Here is a 23,860-nt window from a genome sequence, read left to right on the forward strand (position 1 = left end):
ATGTTGGGATTATAGGTGTGTGACACCACGTCCAGCCACGAGACATGTTTTAGAGCTTCTATTCATCCTCAAGGCCATACGAAAGCATTGTTTTTCAGCCACTCCAGTCCACAGTGTGCCTTCCTCTCTTGGAATCCCCAATGCTTTTATTGCCAGTGTCTCGTTTGTTGTTAAAATAGTTCACATGTAGCTGGGCATGGTGATGCACACCTTTAGTCCCGCATTTGGGAGGCAGAGGTAGGAAGACTGCAAAGAGTTCAAGGCCACCCTGAGACTACATGGTGAATTCCAGATCAGTCTGGGCTGGAATGAGACCCTACCAGAAAAAAAGGAAAGAAAGAAAGAAGGGAGGGAGGGGAGGAAGGAAGAAAGAAGGGGAAAGGAAAGGAAAGGAAAGGAAAGGGAAGGGAAGGGAAGGGAAGGGAAGGGAAGGGAAGGGAAGGGAAGGGAAGGGAAGGGAAGGGAAGGGAAGGGAAGGAAGGAAAGGAAAGGAAAGGAAAGGAAAGGAAAGGAAAGGAAAGGAAAGGAAAGGAAAGGAAGAAAAGGAAAGGAAAGGAAGGAAGGAGAGAAGGAAGGAAAGAAGGAAGGAAGGAAGGAAGGAAGGAAGGAAGGAAGGGAGGGAGGGAGGGAGGGAGGGAGGGAGGGAGGGGAGGAAGGAAGGAAGGAAGAGAGAAAGAAAGAAAGAAAGAAAGAAAGAAAGAAAGAAAGAAAGAAAGAAAGAAAGAAAGAAAAGAAAAGAAAGAAAAGAAGCTCACATGTAGTGGTGTTCTCTTGTGCTGGTCTTGGCAATCCACTGAAGACTGCCACATGCTTGCCCTCTCCACTGCACCAGCCTGTGTGGGACTCAGCGTAGGCTTGTGACAGCAGCCATCCCCAAAACAGCACAGCAGACAAGGTTTAGATTTAGGTCAGTCATCTCCGGAGGCTAAAGACCCTTCCCAAGGAAGATGCACCAACTCCCTACTAGTGGCAACACTTGGGACCTGGAAAAAGTGAGTGTTTAAGAGCTTACCTCAACCTAATCTTCTCTTCTGGGATGATGCCTAATGACCAAGGGCAAAGGGATCTTGTTATCTTCAGCCTCCGTGCTGTAGATCTAACACACAGTTGCTATACTCACATGAGCCTGGCTTCAGGTACGTGCCAGTCTTCAAGCCATAATAGCAATGGATTGGTCAGGCTCATGAGCAAGGCCTCCAGCAACAGTGGAGTAGAGCCACCACTTTAAAATCATGTGTAAATGCACCTACCCTAGAAAGTAGAGGAAATCTGAGTACAGGGTACACAAGAACTTTTTATTTTATTATTTTTCTGCATGTCTGGAACGATGACACATATTTTTTTTAACTATAAAGTAGAAATTACAAGAACTTTTCTTTTTTTAACATTTTATTTTATTTTTTTATTTATTTGAGAGAGGCAGAGAGAGAGACAGAGAGAGGGAGAAGGGGCACACCAGGGCCTCCAGCTACTGCAAACGAACTCCAGACACATGCACCACCTAGTGCATCTGGCTTACATGGGTCCTGGGGAATTGAATGGAGGTCCATTGGCTTTGTAGGCAAACACCTTAATCGCTAAGCCATCTCTCCAGCCTGAACTTATCTTTTGTATACTTTCTCTCCCATCTTCTTTAGTCATTATAAATAATTATCTTCAACACATTCACATACTGTTTATAGTTGTAAAAGTATCTATTTTTATTAGATAAGAAGTTAAAAGATGAAAATTTTCTTCAAAATAAAAGCTTTTAAATATTTCATGATATAAAAGGTAACATTTTTAAACTATTACATTAAAGTATTAATATTGGAATGGAAATGTTTTAACATTCTGTGATTCAGGGCAAGATACCCTCTTGAGTTGCCATTTGTAGACCTTTAATGCATAATAAAAATGCTTATTCTCTCTCTCTCCCTCTTTCTCTGTCAAATAAATAAAAATAAAATTTTTAAAAAAGGGCTGGAGGGATGGTTTAGTGGTTAAAGCATTTGCCTGCAAAGCCAAATGACCCAGGTTCGATTCCCCTGGACTCATGTTAGCCAGATGCACAAGGAGGCACACACATCTGGAGTTCATTTGCAGTGGCTGGAGGCCCTGGCATGGCCATTCTCTCCCTCTCCCTCTCCCCCCCCCCCTTTCTCTCTCCCCCTCTTTTTCTGTCAAATAAATAAAAATAAAATATTTTTAAAAATTTAAAAAATGCTTATCCCTAAGGCTAGCCTAGCTAATATGAGGTCTGGGTTGGATTACCAGCACTGATGGAGGGAGAAGGGAAAGGGAGTAAGAAGGGGGAGTGCAGAGGGTAAGTTGACCCCAAAGTCTGCCAAACAGGCCTTCTTTTGCCATCATTTCTTTTTATGTGTTTGTTTGTTTTATTGGATTTTTTTTGAGGTAGGGTCTTACTGTAGCCCAGACTGACCTGGAACTCACTCTATAGTCCCAGGATGGCCTCGAACTCATGGTGGTCCTCCTATCTCTGCCTCCTGAGTGCTGGGATTGAAGGTGTGTGCCACCATGCCCTTTTGCCATCTTTTCTGAGTGGCCTTGCAAGAGTTCCACAGCCTCTCCTGGACTCTACTTTCCTCTTCTGCGTAATGGGGCTGGTTTTCGGTGCCACTGGGAAGGACTAAGTCAGTACAAGAGGGCTGAGGGCACCAGAAGGAAGGCATGGAAAAGTCACAGCCCACTGGCCCCAGAGGTTAATTGCTCTTGTTCAACCTTGCTACCTAGGCTCTGTTCCCAGCTCCCAGTCCAAGAGGTGGGTCTAAGGTGAGCAACCACCAGCATTCTCACCAGCCCTCCAGCATCATCTACACACTGAGACCAGGAGCTCCTGTGAGGCTCAAGCCATGACTGCCTGACAAGCATTCTGAGCACTGAGACCTGAGACACTGATTGCCCTTTTCTCTATTGACCTGTGTCTCCGCTAAGCACCAAGGTGGTAGGTTCTCGTTCTTGCCCCTATATAGGGCCACCAGCCTCTAGTGTGTGTGTGTGGGGGGGTGTCTCCCATGCAGGGTCTCTGGCAAGCAGGATCAAGGTCCTTGCACCGGAACATTCCTTTTCCTCTGGCTTCTTTTCTAACTGAAAGGAGGTGGCATTTTGCCCAGGGCCACATGCAATGCAGAATGCGGTTGGTTTGGGTGCTCCCCCTCTTCTCCTCTTTCCCCTTCCCTCCTCCTCCTCCTCTCTTCCCTCCTCCTCCTCCTCTCTCCCTCTTTCTCTTGCTCTCATTCTTTCTGTCTTTCAACAGGGACGATTTGACTGAGCATGAACTCCAGGATGCTGCATAAGGAACCCATTTTTCCCAGTCTTGGACTTTGCTGGGGTGATGGCCAGATTTAATGGTAGGCACTGTAAATACTGACAAAAGCCAACGTGAAAGCCCAAGCGACGTGTGTCTGCCAGGCGCCAGGACTGGCAGGTCAGGCAAGCAACAGCCAAACCAGTAGTGGACTTTCCTCACAACCTATGTCCGAGTGCAGCTCTCTAGTGGCTTCATCCAGACCCATCTCGAGGGGAGGGGACAGAATAGGGGAAAAGGGGAGCCCAGGTAGAAGATAGAAAGAAGAGGGGTGTGTGTGTGTGTGTGTGTGTGTGTGTGTGTGTGCGTGCGTGTGTGTGTGTGTGTGTGTGTGAGGGGGGGGGCTGGAACAGATAGATAGGGAGTACAGAGTATGTCTGATTGAGATGTAAAAGAGAAGTGGTGGGTTAAAGGGAAGAGACAGAATTGAGAAGGCCTCAAACACAGGCTTTGGGCCCAAGTGGATTCTCTCCTATACATCATCAGTTCTGCACTGGGCGCCTTTCGCTGCCATTCCCGGTCCCTGGAACCCCGGCGCGCCCCCCCACCCACCCCGGGTAGGAGGCAAAGCCCCAGGCCAAGCAGCCCCCGCCGCGAACCCCAAACGCAGGGAGGGCGGGAGGCAGCGAGCGGGGACGGGAGGGAGGGAGAGGGGAGGGAGGGGTGGAAGGAGGGATGGAGGGAGGGGCTGCGGTAGGAGGCAACCATGTGGTTTCAGCTCAATTTTTTCCTCTCTCTCTTTCTCCACTCGGTTTTCTTTCCAAACAGGGAAAAGTGTTCCATGGAGCGGTAGCGCCTTCCTTGCTGCCAAGCCTTCTCCTCCCCGACCCTGGGCCCGGCTTGCGTCCGGGCGAGAGCGAGAAGCCCTCGGCGGCCAGAGCGCAGCGCGCGGGGAGCCGGGCGCAGGGCGCGGCGGGGCCGGCTCCCGCGCCGCACATGGCTGCAGCCCTCCGCGCGCACCCCGAGGCGCCGCGCCCTGCTCGCCCGAGGTCCGTCGGCGGCGCCCGGTCGCCCGGTCGCCCGGCAGCCAGGCAGCGCCGCGGGGACGTGCCCGCGTCCAGGGATCGGGATGTTCCTCCTCCCCTTCTTGCTAGGTAAGTGTCGAGGGGAGGGCTGGAGTAGAGATGGTCCGGGGCAAACCCCGCCGAGCCTTCGGCTGCGTCCACAGCCCCCGGAGTGCGGCAGTCCCTCGGTCCCTGCCTCCGCGCCACGGAGGAGCGCATCTGGCAGCGGAGGACCGCCCAGTCGGCCATCGAAATGTCTCACACATCTGGGCTCTGGAGCGGGCTGCGGAGCGGGGGCGTTTCCTGGTTGAGTTTGGTGGAGAGCCTTTGGTGTGGAGGGCACTTCGCAGCGCCGCGTTTGGTTTTGGCAGTATCTGGGCAAAGTGGAGAATTGGGGGAGGGAAGGTTCACCCGGGGATTTTTGTGTCATGTTCGGAGGGTTGGGGGAGCTTTTTTTTTTTGTTTCAAACAGACGCCTCTGAGCACTCAGATTAGAAACAGATGTGCTGAGGGATAAGAGGAAGGGAGAAGGAGGAGAGAGAAAAGAGGAAGGGAAGGAGGAGAGAGGCAGAGAAACAGGGCTCAGGGATCACCTAGAAGCCAGGTGACCCGCAGAAGTTCCAAGGCTGAAAGCGACCCCAGGGTGGAGAGAAAGGGAAAGACAAGGAAGGAGAGAGAACAGGGGAGAATGGGAATGTGGGCGCTGGACTGAGGGAGCCTGGGCCCAGGGAGCACGGAGGGCCCCAATAGATGGGGGCAGAGCAGGCAACCAAGAGAAAGAGCGGCCACTTCTTTACCCTGAGTCCAGCTCCGGGCAGAAAGAGCGTCCTGAGTGGTCCTTTCAGATGAGGGGCACCCAGGCTGGTCTCCTTGAGGCACAGGCTGACTTGCCTGGACTAGACCCAGTCAGGTTTGCAGGACTGGGCACAGCAGTTATATGTGAAGCCAGAGGAGTGTGAATTTGTGAGGGACCAGGGCGGGCAGACAAGAGAAGACCTACACTGAACAAAAGTCACAGCTTCTATCAAGGAAGCAAGGGTGGTGTCCATCTGGAATCAAGACCCAGTTTGCTGGAGTTCAGAAGATTGAAGGGTGGGCCACTGGTGGTCAACAGGTCACAGAAGTAGTCAGTGGATTTGAACTCACTAGCCAGGTGACCTCGAACTTCCTATGCAGGGCTTTATTTCTTTAGCTCTCAAACAAAAGGGTCCCTTCATCCCTGACAGCCAATAATGCCAGAAGTTAAGTGGGCACTAACACTTAAAAGAACCAGCAAGCAAAAGTGAAGGAGAACTAAAGAGCCACACTGGCCAGAGCTCTTGGTCTTTCATTGAAACTTTGTAAAGGAGCTGGCATGCCTGAGTCCCACCTCCCAGGCTGGCAGCTACCTAAGCTTCAGCAAAGAAGAGCAGGACTTATTCAAGCTATTGCTCAAGTAGGGAGGCGGAGGGTTTCTTTTCCAAGCCCTTTGAAATAAATGCTGGCTGATGACAGCCCTGCTCCTGAGCACATCTGGCATAGCTAGATGGCGCTTTCGTGACCCTTGCTTGCCTTGACCACTAAGCTACCAATGACCAAATGGTCCATGGAATCAAACCACAAAATTGCCTCATGAGAAGTTAGGCGCCTTCATCAAGTCCTTGTTATTCTGAGCACTTTACGTGTGCATTGCTGCTATCTCCTCTATGCATGTCAACCTTACTGACCACCCATGACTAACTTCATTTTGCAAGTGAAAGCAGGGTTACTGAGGTCAGGTAACTTGCTCAAGGCAGAAAATTCATAATTAGAAGACATTGGATTTGAAGTTAGGTTGTATACAGTGGAAAGTGGAAAGTGACTTTGGTCCATGTGGTCGGTTGAAATCAGCTGGCAGGCCTGGCTGTGACCCTTGGTCATAGTCATCCTTTCTGCTCATGAGCAAAGAGGATCTGATTGAGGCAGGGATCAAGAGATGCTCCTGATGTAACAGTTCCTTCTGTATTGAGCCCTTACTTGGTCTAGCCAGTCCTCTGATGAGATGGTAGCCTGTTGGGTTGATTCTCTGCCTGGTTTCTTTCTTGGGTCCATCCTTATAAACTTATTACAAACTAAAAACCAGGGAGAAGGGAAGGAAAAGGTGAATCTTTGTCATTTATACCCAGGTCATTGTCAGACACACTCAGGCTTATGACATCCTGATTCTGAGTTTCCCAAACTGTCCCAGCACTCAGGAGGCAGAGGTAGGAGGATCACTGTGAGTTTGAGGCCACCCTGAGACTCCATAGTGAATTTCAGGTCAGACTGGACTAGAGTGACACCCTACCTCAAGAGGAAAAAAAGGTGAAAGACAGGCATCCAAAGGGAGTGAATGATACCAGAGGAACGTCTCCCTAAGTGGCACCCCACATGGGCCTAGATCCCACAGGGAAGGCAGTTCTGTGGCTGAATTAGCCCCACCCTTTTTTCCCAGCGTCTTTGAGTCATGCAGAGCCAGTATGAAAACCCAGAGTTGCACGAATATGTACATCTTCCACTTCCTTCAAAGAACATCTTGTGCTACTTCTCATCGTGGTGGGCTCCACTGGTCCCCCAAAAGCATCTTGTGCTATATTTCACCATGGTGGACTCCACTAGCCCCCCAAAAGTATCTTGTGCTATATCTCACCATGATGGATTCCACTGGTTCCCCAAAGCATCTTGTGCTGTATCTCACCATGGTGGACTCCATCTGAGCCTTGTTTGTATAGAATGCACAGTATCGCTGGGGAGTTAGGAGGGCTGAGAGAGTTCATAGTCTGAACAAGGATGAACAGTTCACTCCTTGCTTTCTGGACCTGCTAATGGCTGAGTGCTCTGAGTTCAGGAACTGAGAAAAGGGGGCCCAGCCCCTTCCCACCCCTGTCCCCCGCTCAAGTCCTCATTATTCTGTTTTAATGTCTATTCTGGCCTTGGTAATAGCTGTTATGTCTGAGTCCTGTCTGATCTCTGGCCCACATTGTACCCACGCCATGCACACTGCTACCTTGTGGGGCAGTGAGGAAGCAAAAATGGGTTGGTAAGCTCTTTGGATTCTGGTTCTGATTCTTGTCTATAAAATGGGGCAGGGAGGCTGGGCATGGTGGCGCACACTTTTAGTCCCAGCAATCGGGACGCAGAGGTAGGAGGATCATCGTGAGTTCAAGGCCACCCTGAGACTACATAGTGAATTCCAGGTCAGCTTGAACTAGAGTGAGACCCTACCTCAAAAACCAAAAAAAAAAAAAAAAAAAAAAAAAAAGGGTGGCCCAGGGATGGAGGATATTGAATTCAAAATATCTGTGAGACCCAGGCATGGTGGCACACGCCTTTAATCCCAGCACTTGGGAAGCAGAGTTAGGAGAACTGCCATGAGTTTGAGGCCAGCCTGAGATTACATAGTGAATTCTAACCTGGGGTATAGCGAGACCCTACCTTGAGAAAAAACAAAACAAAAATATTTTTGAGGCTATAACCTTTCTTTCAAAAATCTTTAGGAGCTCTCTTACCTTTTGTTTTTTTGTTTTTGAGGCAAACACAACAGACTGGCCTTTTTTGTTGTTATGCAAGAGAGAAAGAGTGAGAGAGGCACACCAGAGCCTTAGCCACTGCAACCGAAGTCCAGACATGTGTGCCCCCTTGTGTGCATGTGCGACCTTGCATCACTTTGTGCATCTGGCTTATGTGGGACCTGGAGAGTCAAACATGAGTCCTTAGGCTTCACAGGCAAGGGCCCTAATCACTAAGCAATCTCTTCAACCTCATTGGTTTATTTTTAAGTTAACTTTTAGGTTAACTTTGGGGAAAAAGCATTCAAGACAAAACCCATGACCTCATGCATGCTAACTAAAGTGCTCTACTACTGACCTGTATCTATAGCCCAGTACTGATTGCTTTTAATACTTTGTGCAAATACTTCATTCTGAGAAGCTTGGTTTCTCAGACAGTGAGCTTGAGGAAGGCATGTGTGCATAGTCTATGGTCTACAGTGCAGTGACAGATCCCATGTCCTTCCCTCATCTTTCCACATTGGTGGTGATGGTCACAATAATGATCTGTCATGCCACTCAGCTCATGTCTGGTCCCATATGATTTTTGTCTTATGCTTATCAGAGTAACACATCAGTGTATTTTATCAAAGTACATAATGATAATGAACTAGATAGACATTTTTAAAGGTACGAAGATGGTCATAACTGGGTAAAAATTAAATAACTACTTGAATCACTGGTTCTTAAATATTTTAAACCCCAGGCTATTCTGAGAATCTAGTTAAAAGCACAAAACTGGGCTGGAGAGATTGCTTAGTGGTTAAGGTGCTTGCCTGTGAAGTCTAAGGATACAAGTTCAATTCCCCAGTATGCATGTAAGCCAGATGCACAAAGTGATGCCTGCTCTGGCATGCCCATTCTCTATCTGCCCCCCCACTCTCTCCCTCAAATAAATAACTATTTTTTAAAAGAAAAAAAGCACAAAAGTTGGGGCTTGGTGAGATGGTTCAGTGGCTAAGAGCGCTTGCTGTGCAAAGATGAAGTCTTCAGACCACCCATGTTAAATTCCCCAACACCCATGAAACCAACTGGGCGCAGCCATGTGCATCTTTAACCCCAGTCCTGTGGAGGTGGAGGAGCAAAGACCAGAAAAATCACTGGAGCTTGCTGACTGAAAAAAATGGGGTAAATAACAACTCTGGGTTGAATGAGAGACTATCTCAAGAAAACAGGCCCAGGGCACACGCATCTGTGAGTACATGCATACGTGCACATGTACACACACCAAACAAGAAAGGAAAAACCACAGACCCACTTCCTAGAAAACACTTACACATCAAATTTTGCCAGTGATTTCTAGGTGCTCATAGACCTCCTGGTAGGTTTCCTTAGGACCCAAATTCAACTTTTATATAAACCTACCCCTTCTTTTACCAAATTTCAAAGAGATTTAGCTAAGGTTATACATCTACATTAGTGAAAAGGCCAAAACTGGAACCTTAATTCTATCACATGTCCTATGATACATTCTTGAAATAGAAAAATGTGTTTCCTTCCTTTTTCAGCTCATGTGGTCAGTTTAAAGATCAGAGTTGCTCTTCCCATCCTTCAGTCAAATGAACTAAATGCTGAATAATTGGAATGGTTTTCATGTTGAGAAATTACTTGAAAAATAGGGCAGATGTCGTAACATTTCAATTTAGCCATCATAACTGGAAATCTTGGAAACTTTCTGAAGTGTCATGTTTGATGTGTTTTGAAACAAGGAATGAATACCCTAAGGTTGAAAGATGGGGTTTTGTGCATATGAGAACAAGATTGGAAATCAGTGGCTCTTGTTCCTTTAGAACTTTGCTGTGTACTTCAGGGTACTTCATACCTCCCTACCTTCAATTTCTTCCTCAATAAGCAGGAACATTACAATAAGGTTATCTCTCAGTTGCTTTATACTGTTACCATTCTCTGACTCTTTTAATTCTGAATTTACTTTTAATTTTAACTTAATTTATAGCTGGTCAGAACAGAGGCATAATTAAGAACACACAGGTGTCACATGCTTATTTGACTTATTTCAGGTATCGCCCACTCTTATGAGTGGCATGTGATTATAAACCCAGAAGAGCCAACTAAGCCATATGAACAAAGCAGTAGTGACCCCCATCCTTGAACTGCCTGTGGCTCTATGAGCCAAGACCGTATTCAAGGTCAGGGTGATGACCAGAACTTTTTGCTCAGGAAGGTTATAATGGAAATACTTAACAAAAGGACTTAATGTAGGTAGAGTTCCCTACAAAGTAACACCTAGCATGGACCTGCAGGAGAAACTTCGAGTGTTGAGGGTCTGTTGTATGAAACTATTTGCAAGCATTGAATATTATCTTTTCTAAATTAACACAAAATTTATACATAACAACATGTGCCCATGCTTAATGGGTTCTTTGTATGGATTTGGATTTGTGTCAGGGTTTGAAATTTGAGTTGTATGTTACTAGTTTATTTATAATATCCCAAGAAAGGATCGTTTTAGTAGGAATATTACCCTTAGTTTCTTTCTCTCTGTCTCTCTCTCTCTCTTTCATTTATTGTGAGACAAGGTCTATCTCTGGAGCCCAGGATGGCCTTGACCTCAGAGTGATCTTCCTATCTGAGTCTCCTGAGTGCTGGGGTTGCAGGTCACACTATTATACCTGGATAGATCTCTTACGTTTGTACAAAGTACATGAGCATAGTCTATATCATCAAGAGATGATTTGAGAATAAATGTCATTATTGCTCCATTTTACAAATAAACAGACTCAGGAAACGTGAAATCAAAAATACCTTGTCAGAGCTGGTGTGGTAGCCCACACCTAATATCACAGCACTTGGAAGCATGAGGTTGGCGGATCACTGAGTTCAAGCCCAGCCTGGCCTAAGTTGTGAGTTCAGGAATGGGCTACAGAGTAGACTTGGTACAAAACAACAAGACTAAAGAGATGGCTTAGCAGTTAAAGGCACTTGCATGCAAAGCTTGACTGTCTTGATTCAATTTCCCATTACCCATATAAAGCCAGATTCAAGAAGAAAAAATTAGTAAGTAAAATAAAGCCAGATTCACAAAGTGGCACGTGTGTCTGGAGTTCATTTGCCGTGGCAACGTTCCATGATGTGCCCATTCTCTCCGTTTCTCTCACACACTCTCTCTTTCTCCTTGTAATTAAATAAATAAAAATATTAAAAACAAACAGGGCTGGAGAGATGGCTTAACAGTTAAGGTGTTTGCCTGCAAAGCCAAAAGACCTCAGTTCGGTTCCCCAAGACCCATGTAAGCCAGATGCACAAGGTGGTGCATGTATCTGGAGTTAGTTTGCAATGGCTGGAGGCCCTGTGCACCCATTCTCTCCCTCAAATAAATCAATACAATTAAATTAAAAAACAAAAACAACAACAGAAAAGGAAACAGTGAGCAAGAACATTAGAAGACTGGTATGTTTTCCATTTACCAAGAGAGACACAGTATTTCTATAGACAAGGCTCAGTGCTACTGTATTAAGTGAATCACCATAGGTATGCGCAGGTCTGAGTCCCCTAGAGGCCACACACTTGAAATATTCAGGTTCTTGTGTCTGTTAACAATGAATTATGCCAGAGACACATAGTAAGGTAATAGAAACAGACACAGTTTATACAAGGGAGAAAGACACTCCCAAGATGGGCTAGCGAGCTGGAAAAGACGTACAGCCCAAAAGCTTTGAGCTATGAGCCTCATGGCCCTTTGTAGACCTAGCACCCTTGGGATATTGTGGGTTTGTTGTTGTTGTTGGTGTTCTGAGCATGCTTATTTGTTATATGTAGCCAGCATTGAGAAGGTTTCCAGTCTTTTGGATGTGATCACCACCTTTTGTATGTTAATCTTGTTGCCTCCAAACCCCTGTTCTCCTGACACACAACCAAGATGAGAGGGGCTGGATGGAGCAGAGGCCACATAGACAAGAAGCCAAACCGTAAACCCTCAAGTGGAAAAAACCCATTGGAACGTTTTCACCCAGCCCCTTTCCCCGCTGCATGCATGACTATTGTTTCTAAGCACGTGACCACACATCCTCTGTGCACCCTGGTTCCTTCTGATGGGTCAGAGGACCCTTGCTCTCCTGGAGGTGCTTGGAGAGGCCGTGTGCCCTGCTTTGGGGTCTGTCACAGGAGCCTCCCTTAGTACAAAGTCTTGAGGCTGTAGACTGTGAAGGTTTGGGGATTGTATGATTTGCCTGCATGCTCCTTTTGCTAGTTAAATTTTTGTTTTAGGGGCTCCTTATATCCTAAAGAAAGAATGCAAACTGTATCCTCCTACCCTTCAAAAAGAATCTGGTTCTCTGAGCTTCCCAATCGTCTGGATTCTGGAAAAAATAAAAGTTTATTTCCTTTGGCACCCTACAGACCAGAATGGGGAAGCACACTGAAATGAAACCTTTATTTTGTGAGTGGCAGTCTGCTGGATCACTGTGTGTCTCCTCAGCCAAAGTCTGGCTGTGATAAGGCTGGAAACTTCTTTGTCTCGGGAGAAGGCAGGGTAGAAAGCCGTCTCCTTTAGGTCCCTACTGAGAGGAGAAAATAGGCAAATGTCTTCAGAATAGCCCCTCATTTGGTATGGAATGTTAGAGGTTTTCTAATCATATAGCAAAGGGGATCTGTGGTGGTTAGGTCATGAAAGCCGAGAAGAACAAGATAGAGGGAAGAGAGGAAGAGGAAGGGAAGGACAAGGGGGAGGAGGAAGGCTTAGACACAGCCAAGTGAGGCCAGGCGTGGTGGCACACGCCTTTAATCCCAGCACTTGGGAGGCAGAGGAAGGAGGATTTCCATGAGTTCAAGGCCACCCTGAGACTACATAGTGAATTCCAGGTCAGCCTGGGCTAGAGCCAGACCGTACCTCGAAAAACCAAAAGAAAAGAAAGAGCTGAGTGAAAAGCTAAGCTAAAGCTACTTGATGTCTACATAGCAGCCTCTGTGAATCCTTTCTGCTCTACAGAGCCTTCTCTCTGAGCCCTTTCTGCTCTACAGAGCTGCCTCTCTGAGCATTTGCTTCTCTACAGAGAGGCCTCTCTGAGCCTTCTCTGGGTCAAGGATGGCAGCAGCAAGTCATTGCTCTCCTTGAGGGCTCTTTAGCCTTCACAGCTCCTTCTTCATTCACACTGTCTCCCTCACAAAACAATTACCGAAGAGTGTGCAGTCCCTGAGCTATGTACGCTCCAACACTGATTATAGGAAAGACGCAGTTCCTACACCCAGGAACTCAGCAGTGGGGGGAGGCATTTGTAGGTGGGGGCTTGCACACATGGGGGGAGCAGGCATGAGGGACTTGCGGAGGTTTCTAGCAATTCCAGGGAGAGGCCACGTAATTACGTGCTGTCTGAGAGGCAGGGTCTTCGGGGACTCTGATCTGCGGTCCCTCACAGCACGCGCACGTTAGCGAGGTTGGTGCTAAATTAGCAGCGCCCGGCAACGGTCACCCCATCAGCACCAGAAAGGGTGGATTAATCAGTGTGTGTCCTTGGCATGCTGCCAGTGCTTCCTGGAGGGATTGACACTCTCCCAGTGTCCTTGCCTATTGAAGCCTATTGTGTCATTCTTCCTCACAACCTGCCAGCGACAGAGGCCTGCCATTGCCTCCTGCCTCCTGGGAGGTTGAGAAGACAGAATAGCATCAGTGAATTCAGACATGTTCATTAAGGATGGAAGTCTCCTCACCTAGGGTTTATATGATATTCCTCCACCTAAGGGACTTTTCTGTTCCAAAAGAGATCCATTGTGTGGAACTAAGACCCCGCTTCCGACATTCTTATTTCTTTTCTGGGGGGCTGGGGGGAGGAAAAACTCAAATCCCTGAGAGAGAAATTGCTTTGTGACTTCATTGTTTAAATTTAGGCTTGGGTTTGTGAGGATTGTCAGGCTTGGAGCAATAAGCCTTCTAACCCAACCTCTGTCACTTCTCATTACTCCCAATGACAGTTCCAATTATTCGCAATCACTCTTCAAGGGAAGAGCAGAGGGAAAGCATACAAGACCTCCTGGACCAGCCGCGGAGTGACCGTTGGAAGAGCCTGGTCCCCTGGGGTCCCTGGTCCTGGCATGAGCAGACTGGGTATTTCATAATTGCTTGACTCCTTTACCTCCTTGACCTTAGTTTTCTTAGCAGTCATTACATTTAATGACAATGTCAGGGCGATTTTTGTGTTGGGGGGGTGAAAATTAAATGAAGTAAGCCTATCGAGTTTTAGCTCCCTGCTTGCTGTATAGTGGACAGAGGTAATGAAGGTCGGTTGTTAATACCATGACTGTCTTTGCTCGGAAGAGTGTCAGCCCACGGCTGTTTGGTGGGCCTTTTTGGAGTCAGCTGACCCAGGCAATCCTCCAATGGCCACTGCTATGCCTTTACCCCACAGGCAAGTCTCCTAGTGTCCTTTGGGGACTATCACCCTGCTCCAGGACCTCTTAAGACTCCTGGGCTCATCTGCGGTCCATCTGTCTCCAGCTGCTCTGAGAGAATAGCCTTTTGTACTATTTAGCTGTGGGCAAGATCGCCATTTCTGTGCTATTTAGCATGGAGGGACACCAGAGCCTGTAAGTCTTCTTTCCGGCACTTTGTCCTGCTCTGCTACAAGTTCCCTTGTGCCTGTGCAGCATGGAGGGCCCCAGCTTGGGCAAAAACTGGTTGGTGTGCTTCTTTCTCTTTTCTTTTCTTTTTATTTATTTATTTATTTATTTATTTATTTATTTATTTGAGAGTGACAGAGATAGAGAAAGTCAGATAGATAGATAGAGAATGGGCACGCCAGGGCCTCTAGCCACTGCGAACGAACTCCAGATGCATGCGCCCCCTTGTGCATCTGGCTAACATGGGTCCTGGGGAGTTGAGCCTCGAACCACGGTCCTTAGTCTTCATAGGCAAGCGCTTAACCGCTAAGCCATCTCTCCAGCCCTTTTTTTTTTTTTTTTTTTTTTGGTTTTTTGAGGTAGAGTCTCACTGTAACCCAGGCTGACCTGGAATTCACCCTGCAGTGTTAGGGTGACCTCAAACTCACAGTGATCCTCCTACCTCTACCTCTGCCTCCTGAGTGCTGGGATTAAAGGCAAGTGCCACCATGCCCGGCTGGTTGGTGTATTTCTACTTTCACAATCAAGTCATGTTTTATGGAGGAACTGTCATGACAAGAGATGCTCATCCAGGTAATTTTTTTTTGTATCTTTACAACAATTTGTGTGGCTGCTATTATTTTTATTTTACATGTTAGGAAAGTGAGGTATAAGAGGTCAGGTCTTCTGTCCTCAGAAGTAATCCTGAGCATAGATAATGGCTGTTTGCATTCTGCTTCACTATTGACAAGGGAGGATGAGAACGAAGAGGCAGCGTGGGTAACATACATGTGTCACCTAGCAACAGGAGTATGTTCTGAGAAATAATATCACTAAGTGATTCCGTCCCTATTCAGACATCGTAGAGCGTAGCTATGGAAAGAAGGTGGACATCACGTCACTAGGAGATATATGGACTGTCTCATATATTTGATCCATCATTGACTGGATCCTGACACAGAACAGGATCACTGACACACACATGGAGACCATCTCACACAGAACTACAGGTTCCTGTGTCCTCAGACACTCATGTCCCAACTAAAATTAGACTCTGAAGAGCCCAACACCCCAATCCAAGATGTGTTGAGCTACATTTCCTTTTTGAGTTTGTGAGGAAAGGAAAGCCGCAAGGTGAGAAGAAAAACATGTTTTTTCCATTGACCCAAGCAGCAAAGAGTGATTTTTCTCCCTACAAAAGAGGTCTGAGCTGATGTCCCAGATTCCTGCAGGCCTAGAATTCCTAGTCAGTGTGCATTCTAGAGCCAGGCTGGTGGAGTGTGTTGTCCTCTGAGGCCTGGGACCCATCTGCTTTCCTCTCAGGGGAGTCCCATCTCTCGTCCTGCATCACATAGCCACAGGCAGTGGGCTCCGTCTTGCCTCCCTCCACTCTCCACAGAAGAAAAACTTAAATCAAGGCTGCCTCGCCACAGCCACCATCTCTGTTCTACTACCTCTCACACCCTGTTCCTGGAGCCCTGCAGCTTTCTAGGCCCCAAGGAATCCAGGTGTCTGTCCCCTGCATGCTGTCACTGTAACTGAACTTCTCCCTGCTCCTCCCACAGGACCTGCTCTTGGGTGTGGGGACACAGAAGAGAGAGAGAGCGCGCATGGGGAGAGATGTGAATGGTCCTCTTCTGTGTGCTGCCTCTTTCTTTCCTCTCCTTTCCAAATACTCACCCCATGGTCTCTAGAGGGGACCCACTTCTGAAGGCTTTGCTGTCAACTGGGCCTAAGCTCACAGTGGTGCTTTGCTTAGGACCCTTACCTTGTCATGCACCCATCCGCTGGCTGCTCTTCCCTTCCTAGAGTTTCTTCCCCATGGACCAGCTCCTTCCATCCTGTAACATGGCCTCATCTGCAAAGCCTTCCCTGACTCCCGAGGAAGGGAGAGAGCACTGCACCCCCAGAGTACATTGTTCACAACTTTCCAATAGCTTCAGCCATGTTATGGTAGCAGTCAAGGTCTTTTCTCTGATCACAGGCAGGGAATTCCAAGTACACTGGCTGGCACATGTTAAATATTTGAAAGTGAATTAAGCAGGAATAAAGGGACACTTTAATGAATATAAGTCAAGATGTTACCTCTCCCAAGAGTATCTTCAGTAAGGAATTATCATCAGAAAGGCCCAAAAGAGGGGATGATAATTGAGGTGTGGAACCAAAGATGATGGGGACATGTGCAGGTGTGTAGAGGGGCCTTTCTGGCCAGCCTCAAAGTCAAAGCCCTGAAGGCCACTCACCCTGGTGAGCCCTGGAGCGTGATGGTGCGAAGTGGCCCAGCTGCAGCGGTGCGGGGCAGGGAGTGTGGGATCGCTGATGCGGAAGTGCTCTGCCTCCTGCTCTGTCGCCAGCACCTGTTCAGCCTTCACAGACTTGGCTGGCTTATTTCTAAGTTTTAAGGTGTGTGATTTTGCGGGTTTTGTTAAAAAATTCTAATATTGTCTTGAACTTCAGCCTCTGCTGTGAACAAGGCCAGCCAAGCAACACGAACTGGGTTACTAACTGCTCTGTCTGTCCTAGGTCTTCTGGAGGGAATGGCAAAAGAGTTAAGCATGGTCGAGTGGCCAGTTCTGGGCTCTGCCCTCAGTGCACAGAGTGTACTACCCATTTCCTCTCTTTGCTTTGCTTTTCTGCCTTAGTGGGTCCACCTTGCTCATCACCAACCCGACCAAGGTCTCACCAAGGCTGAGCAAGCAGAAAAAAAAGCACACACACAAGTCAGCCAGTGATCCCAAGAGCTTGGGTGAGACACTTAAGAACACATGCCCACTCCAGTAATTGTCATGGGAACATTGAGGAGCAGGTCTTTTCAGCGTGCCTTTTGCAGATAAAGATCGGTGAGGTTAAGCAATTTTTGTGTTGTAACATAGTAGTGGAGTCAAAACTGGAAGCCAGGTATCCTGGTTCTGAAGTTACTGCTTTTCCCCTGCTTTGCATAGCAAGGACCCCCTGTAAGTGGTAGCTGTACCCCACAGCACTGAGCAGGGCTGTACACTCCCTCCTTCTGGCACCTCTTCTCCAGCTCAGCTCATCAAGTACACCCTCAGGAGCTAGCTTCCTTTGAAAGACAGCTGCCAGGAGACATGGCTGCTTCCCACACGGGAAAGGCTTCTGGTTTGGTAGGTAGTCACCATCTACCTCCCTTTGCCCAGGACTGAAGGTTTCCTCAGGGGGTGGACTTCAAGATCTTCAGTGTGGAAAACTGGACAGTCTGGAGAAAGCTGTTCTCCTGATTCCCCGAGCACCTTCCCTCTCAGTGCGACACCCAGATCTGGGAGCTCGAGGGGAAAGGAGACCTGTCTGCCTGGGAAGATAGCTCAGTGGGTAACGTGCTTGCCTTGCAGGCATGAGGACCTGTGCTCCGACCTCACCACCCATGTAAAAAAGCTGGGCCTGGGGGTGTCTCCCTAGTGCTAGGGAGTCTGTTCCCCATGGCTCCCTGGCCAACCAGTCTAGCCTAATGAGGTGATTTCCAGGTTCATGAGAGATCCTGTCCCCTGTCTCAAAAAGTGTGGACAGTGCCTGAAGAATGACACCTGAGGTTGTCCTCTGGCCTCCATACCCATATACACACATGTGCATGTGTACCTTTATATACATGCACATGTGCTTGTGCATGTACACACACACACACACACACACACACACACATGAAATGCAGTCTCTCAGGTCTAACCACAACTCCTCTCCCACTCCCTGAACCATTATCTGCATTTTTACAAGATTTCCATGAAGTTAAAAAAAATAAAATGGTAGGGCTGGAGAGATGGCTTAGTGGTTAAGGCATTTGCCTGCAAAGCCAAAGGATCCAGATTTGACTCTCCAGGACCCATGTAAGCCAGATGCACAAGGGAGCACATGCATCTGGAGTTCGTTTGGAGTGGCTGGAGGCCCTGGCTTGCCCATTCTCTCTTTCTCTCTTCCTCTCTGCTTCTTCCTCTCTCTCAAATAAATAAATATACATATAAAAAAATGGCAAGCCACTTGTGGAAGCACACTCATTTAATTCCAGCACTTAGGAGGCAGAAGTAAGAGGATCACCATGAGTTCGAGGCCACCCTGAGATGACATAATGAATTCCAGGTCAGCCTGAGCTACAGTGAGACGCTACCTTGAAAAACAAGCAACAAAAACAAAAATGGCATCTGAGAAACTCTGGAGCAGTACTTGTCACCAATGACAGGCTTGCAGGAATTGGAGGTTCACATCTGGATTATCTGAGTTGGGGACAGCATTCCAGTGACCACAGGCCTTGGTCAACAAAACAAAAGACAGTCTACAAACATAGTGGGGAAGGAGTCAGGGTCTTCCATTTGTCCAAGTTGGAAGGAAAGGCTGAAGGAAAGGCTGGATGAAACTTTGGGGTGTGGGAATGTTAAGTGAACCATGGTTGAGCTCTTCCATCCCACCTTTTCTCAGGGTGGTGCAGTTCCTCAGTCCCCAGGCCTATTCTCATGGATTGGGCCAAGGCTGGGGCGTCACAGCCTATAAAGATAGCCAGTGAGCATCGGAACACAGTTGGCAGGTAGCAGTCCCCATTGTTACCAGCGGATGGAGTAATGAGGCTGAGAGCAACGCCTAACCACGCCTGGCTCCTTCATCACAAGAAACAAACTATGAATGACACCCCTGTCTGGCCTTTCCCAGAGTGGTTACCAGGCTTGGGTGGAAACAGGTAGTGGAATTATTTCTTGGATGGGGGCGGGGGAAGCAGATAGAGTTGGTCAGCTCTTCGGAGACTTTAATAACTTCTTTAGACCTTGGCTTACCTGGTTCAGAGTCCTGAAGGTGGAGGGGATCATCATCATTTTTTAAATAAATAAATAAATACTTTTTGGGGGTGGTTTTCAAGGTAGGGTCTCACTCTGGTCCAGGCTGACCTGGAATTAACTATGTAGCCTGAGGTGGCCTCAAACTCATGGTGATCCTCCTACCTTTGCCTCTTGAGTGCTGGGATTAAAGGTGTGCACAACTATGCCTGGCTAAATATATTTTTTTAATTTATTTAAGAAAGAAAGAGATAGAGAGAATGGGCACCCAGGGCATCCAGCCACCACAAATGAACTCCTGTGCATCTGGATTACATGGGTACTAGGAAATCGAACCTGGGTCCTTAGGCTTTGCAGGCAAGCACCTTAACTACTAAGCCATCTCTCCAGTTCCCCCCCACCCTCCTTTTTTACTTTTCTCTAAAACCTGACTATCATGTTAAAACAATAAACACCAAGCAAGGTGGGAAAAGACATCTTTATTTCTGAGATTGCAGAGCAGACTCAAAGTAAAAGAAGCCAAACTCTCACTTGTTAGCTTTCTTGTGTTCCAAGTCACATGCCCGTGGGCAGCTGGGAAGAAGGGCAGCCCAGGGAAGGGCATGACTGACAGACAGGCCTGCGACAGATGTGCTCACGGCTCAGTTAGAGCCGTTTCAGACCGTGCTGATCTCCACAGTGACATGAATCCTGCCCTGACACCGAGAAATCAAGCTGTCACGTTGCCTACAAGAGGGGGAGCTATCTGTGACCTTGGTTTTTATAACAGATTTTTCCACACATGTTGTGTCCCCTGAGTTGGAGGTGGATCTTAGGAGAGGATTCAGTCAGAGAGCAGCTCCCTGGGTTTGGTCCTATGAGTGGAGATGGAGCCACACAAGACCCAAGCCTGGTAGACTCTGCTGGGCGAGGGGACCAGATTGACAGAGAAAAAGGAAAATAGTACTTAGTGTCATACAAGGGGAGGTTCAATTTGAAACTATTTAGAGTTGACAATAAAGGAAATAGCTTTGGAGAAGGATGGTTGGTGCGATGGAAGGCGCTTTAGCAAACCCAGGAAGAAGAACTGGTGCCAGCAGGTGAAAGCAAGGTCCCTGGAGGGCATTGCCTGCACGTGGGTGAGGGTGGCATGTGGAGCTGCAGAGAGACTGGAGCCCGGGGGAGGAGGGGGGGACGTGTGGGGCTGGGGGCTGTTGTGCAACCCTGTCTCACCCCGGAAGTAGCACACATGCAAAGCCTACAGGCCGGATGGGCGACCCACCTCAGGCGCTGTGTTGAGGACTGGTGGTAGAAGGGATGGTTTACATGCGGTTTGTGCCACACAGGCTCATGCGCAGGAAGTCCCAAGCGCGGACGTTCAGAGAACTTTTAATGGGTGCTGCCCTCAGAGAGAATTAAAGTAGTCACTGAGGGACCCTGGTTACTCCTATAGTAGTCACTTTTTATGAGACATGAGTTGCTGGCATCCTGCGTCAGGATGTGACCTCTCTCTACAAACAGTCCCATCATGGAAACACCTGCCAGAGACCCAACTGAGGGAGCCACCAATCTTGAAATTTCCTGTTACTCACTTTCAACAGACATTTTTGTGTATATGTTACCCAACTGTGGTGGCTTGATTCAGATGTTCCCCCCTTTCCCGCCCATAAACTTTGATGTTGTGAATGCTAGGTTCTCAGCTGATGAAGATTTGGGAATTAACACCTCTTGGAGGCAGTGTGTTGTTGGGGAAAGGCGTATGGGTAGTATAGCCAGTTTCCTCTTGCCAGTGGTTGGCACACTCTCCTGTTGATATTGTCAGTCTGATATTGGCCAGGAGGTGATGTCCACCTTTTGCTCATGCCATCGATTTCCCCTGCCATCATGGAGCTTCCCCTAGAGTCCATAAGCCAAAATAAACCTTCCCCCCACCACACACAAGCTGCTCTTGGCCAGGTGTTTTCTTCTAGAAATGTAACCTGACTGCAACACCAAGTTTACTATTTTGTTATAACAGTGGAAAAGTGACTAAGCCAGGAGGGACTCATCTTCTGAGCCTCAGGTTTTCATCCTGAAGGAGGGGACAGAGACCAGTAAGGAGCAGGGACAGATCCTTTTGCACACAGAAGATGTAGATCCCTGGAGCCTAACTTGGTGGGACAGCCATGGATGGATGGCTTGTTTTTACCATTCCAGGCAGGAGCTGGGGACCTCGTTGTTGAGGTTTGAACCACAGCCCCTCTCACCGGCTCTGCCCTCAACAAGAACAGAGAACTACCATTTCCTGGCTTCCCAGGCCCTGTGCAATCTGACCTGCCCAAACTTCTGCCCCTGGTGATGCCAAGTGTTCTCTGCCTCAGGGTCTTGGCGCTTGCTTCTCCCAATGCCCAGGAATGCCCTTTCCCTAGATCCTTGCAAGACTGGCACACTGCCTTCCAGGGTTCAGGGCAAATGTTGCCTCACTGCACCCTTACATGAAAGCCCTCTGCCATCTGACCAGAATGCCTGCCTGGCTAGACATTACTCCATCACCTTAGCCTGTTGTACTTTCTCCCTGACCCCTGAATATCTGTTTCTATCCCTGTCCATGTCTGCCTTAGTCCATCAGGCTGCTGTATAAACTATCACACACTGCTTGTAAACAACAGAAATTTCTTTTTAACTGTTCTAAGAGCTGAGAAGTCCAAGACCAGGGAATGGTAGATCAGTGTTTGGTAAGGGCTTCCTGTGGGATGATCGCCACTCTTTTCTTTTTGTATCCTCACGTGGTGGGAAGAAGGCCTGAAAGCTATCTTGGTCCCTCCATCCCTCAAGATAAATTATATCTTCCACTGGCTTTGCCCAAATGCCATCACACTAAGGATGGTTTATCCATAGGAGCTTTAGTGGAAGGAGGGAGCCTCACAAACATTCCACCTACAGCAATGTGCTTGTCTGGTGTGTTTCTAGGGGAGCCTGGACTTTGGTCCCTGTCACTTCTTCTATAACCTTGTGCTTAGAGCTTTGTACAGAGATGCTCCAGAAACATGATGAGAAAACTTTTGGTCTCCCTTGCATGGCTCATATTAATAGAAAAAGTTTAGAAATGAAAAGTCATTAAATAAGGTTTTGAGTGAAAATCTTTTAAATATTTTATTTATTTATTTCAGAGTGTGAGATAGAGAAAGAGTCAGGGGGTGGGGGAGAATGGACGTACCAGGGCCTCTAGCCACTGCAAACAAACTCCAGACACATGTGCCACTTCGTGCATCTGGCTTGATATGGGAACTGGGAACTCCGGTCCTTAGGCTTTACAGGCAAGCACTGCTGAACCATCTCTCCAGCTCATAAGTGCAAAGCTCTTCGTGTACATTATTTTAGTTAATTCTATGACAAGTCTATCAAAAATCCCATGTGACAATGAAGATACTGGGCATTGCAGAGGTTTACTACTTGAGAGATTATATGGCTGGCAAGGAAGCAGCAAGGCATAGATTATGAATCCAGGCAGTCTGGCTTCTGGGACGATAAGTTAACATTGCTCTGTACCCCTGATAAGCATTCCTTGTTCTTGGCTGTCTCTCAGCCTTTCCATCTTAGGACACATCTTTTTTTTTTTTTTTACAACTAGAGTAGATCCCCAGGATTTACAGACTTCCTTTACACAACTACTCAGTAGCTTTGCGTGTGGCCTCCAGAAGACTGCCAGTTAGGAAAGGCTGGGAATGAAACAAGAGAGAAGGCTGGCTCTACAGCTGAGACAGGCTCTATTCAGGGAAGCCTGAGAAGAGCTCTGACCAGAGCCACTTCCCTTACAGACTAGTGGGTACTTGTGGGGCAGTGGGTTATTGGGATTCTTTGGTTGCTGGGTGGCCCACCTTGCTTCAGGGCTTGGGCCACTTCAAAGAAGTGCTCATTGGAAAAGGTGGTCCAGGTTATTCCAGGAATGTGACAATTAGGAGGGGTGATTGGGTCACTCTTGGGGAACAGAGAGTTACAATGAAATGGAAGTCAGAGTCCAAAGATGGAGTCCTTCTGATTCTAACACCGCCAGTCTTTGCTGCTTGAGAAAGAAAGTACTATGATCCCTCGCCTACCAAGTGTGTGCTAGCTGCTGTAGAGTTTGCCAGTAGAAGATTTGTCATGAGTATATCCACTCATTTCTGCAGTCTCCACCCCTCCCTGTTCTTTCTGACCTAGGCTAAATGTAAACTCGCTGAAAACCTTTGCAAGTCTGTCTGCCCCACTTTCTACCCAGCAGAAACTCATCCTGCTGAGGAACGTGGTCCCCTGCCCAACTTGAACAGGAGAACAGGAAGGAGCTCAGTGCCTGCCAAGAGCTTCCCTAAGACAATGCAGCCCAAGGAGCGACTCTACCTGGAGCAGAACCTTCTCTCTAGGCAGCCGCCGCCTGCTAGGGCCAGAAAGATGAGTAACCCCAATCACCTTGCAAATTAAGGGCCCACATGTGTCTTTGACAGGCCCTATGCTCCTTATTTCATGTAATTAACAGATCCCTGAAATGTACCAAATATGGATACTGAGGCTCAGAGTGGTGTAAGTGACCTGCCCAATGGACACAGGGCCAGAAAGCTTAAGGGATGACATCTTTTCTGTTGCATCATGGCCACACACTCTCTTTCTCCCCACAGACTCTAAAAAGCTAAAGGATGCCCTCTCATGTGTATCCCCTGTCTGGCTCTTCTCTCACCCAAACAAAGCACT

At 47.7% G+C, this 23,860-nt stretch overlaps 1 protein-coding gene across 1 annotated transcript in view; it reads left to right on the forward strand.

Annotated features, from left to right (window-relative positions):
• The first annotated feature begins 4,312 nt into the window (after positions 1 to 4,312).
• Positions 4,313 to 23,860, forward strand: part of LOC101600171 (CXADR like membrane protein) — a 107,943-nt gene continuing 88,395 nt past the window's right edge. Inside the window, exon 1 of the mRNA XM_045145437.1 lies at positions 4,313 to 4,401. Coding sequence (XP_045001372.1) covers positions 4,377 to 4,401 — 25 coding nt within the window. The 5' untranslated portion in view covers positions 4,313 to 4,376. The remainder of the gene's footprint in view (positions 4,402 to 23,860) is intronic.

This window comes from Jaculus jaculus, chromosome 3 (assembly GCF_020740685.1).
Source record: "Jaculus jaculus isolate mJacJac1 chromosome 3, mJacJac1.mat.Y.cur, whole genome shotgun sequence".
NCBI classification, from domain to species: Eukaryota; Metazoa; Chordata; class Mammalia; order Rodentia; family Dipodidae; genus Jaculus; species Jaculus jaculus.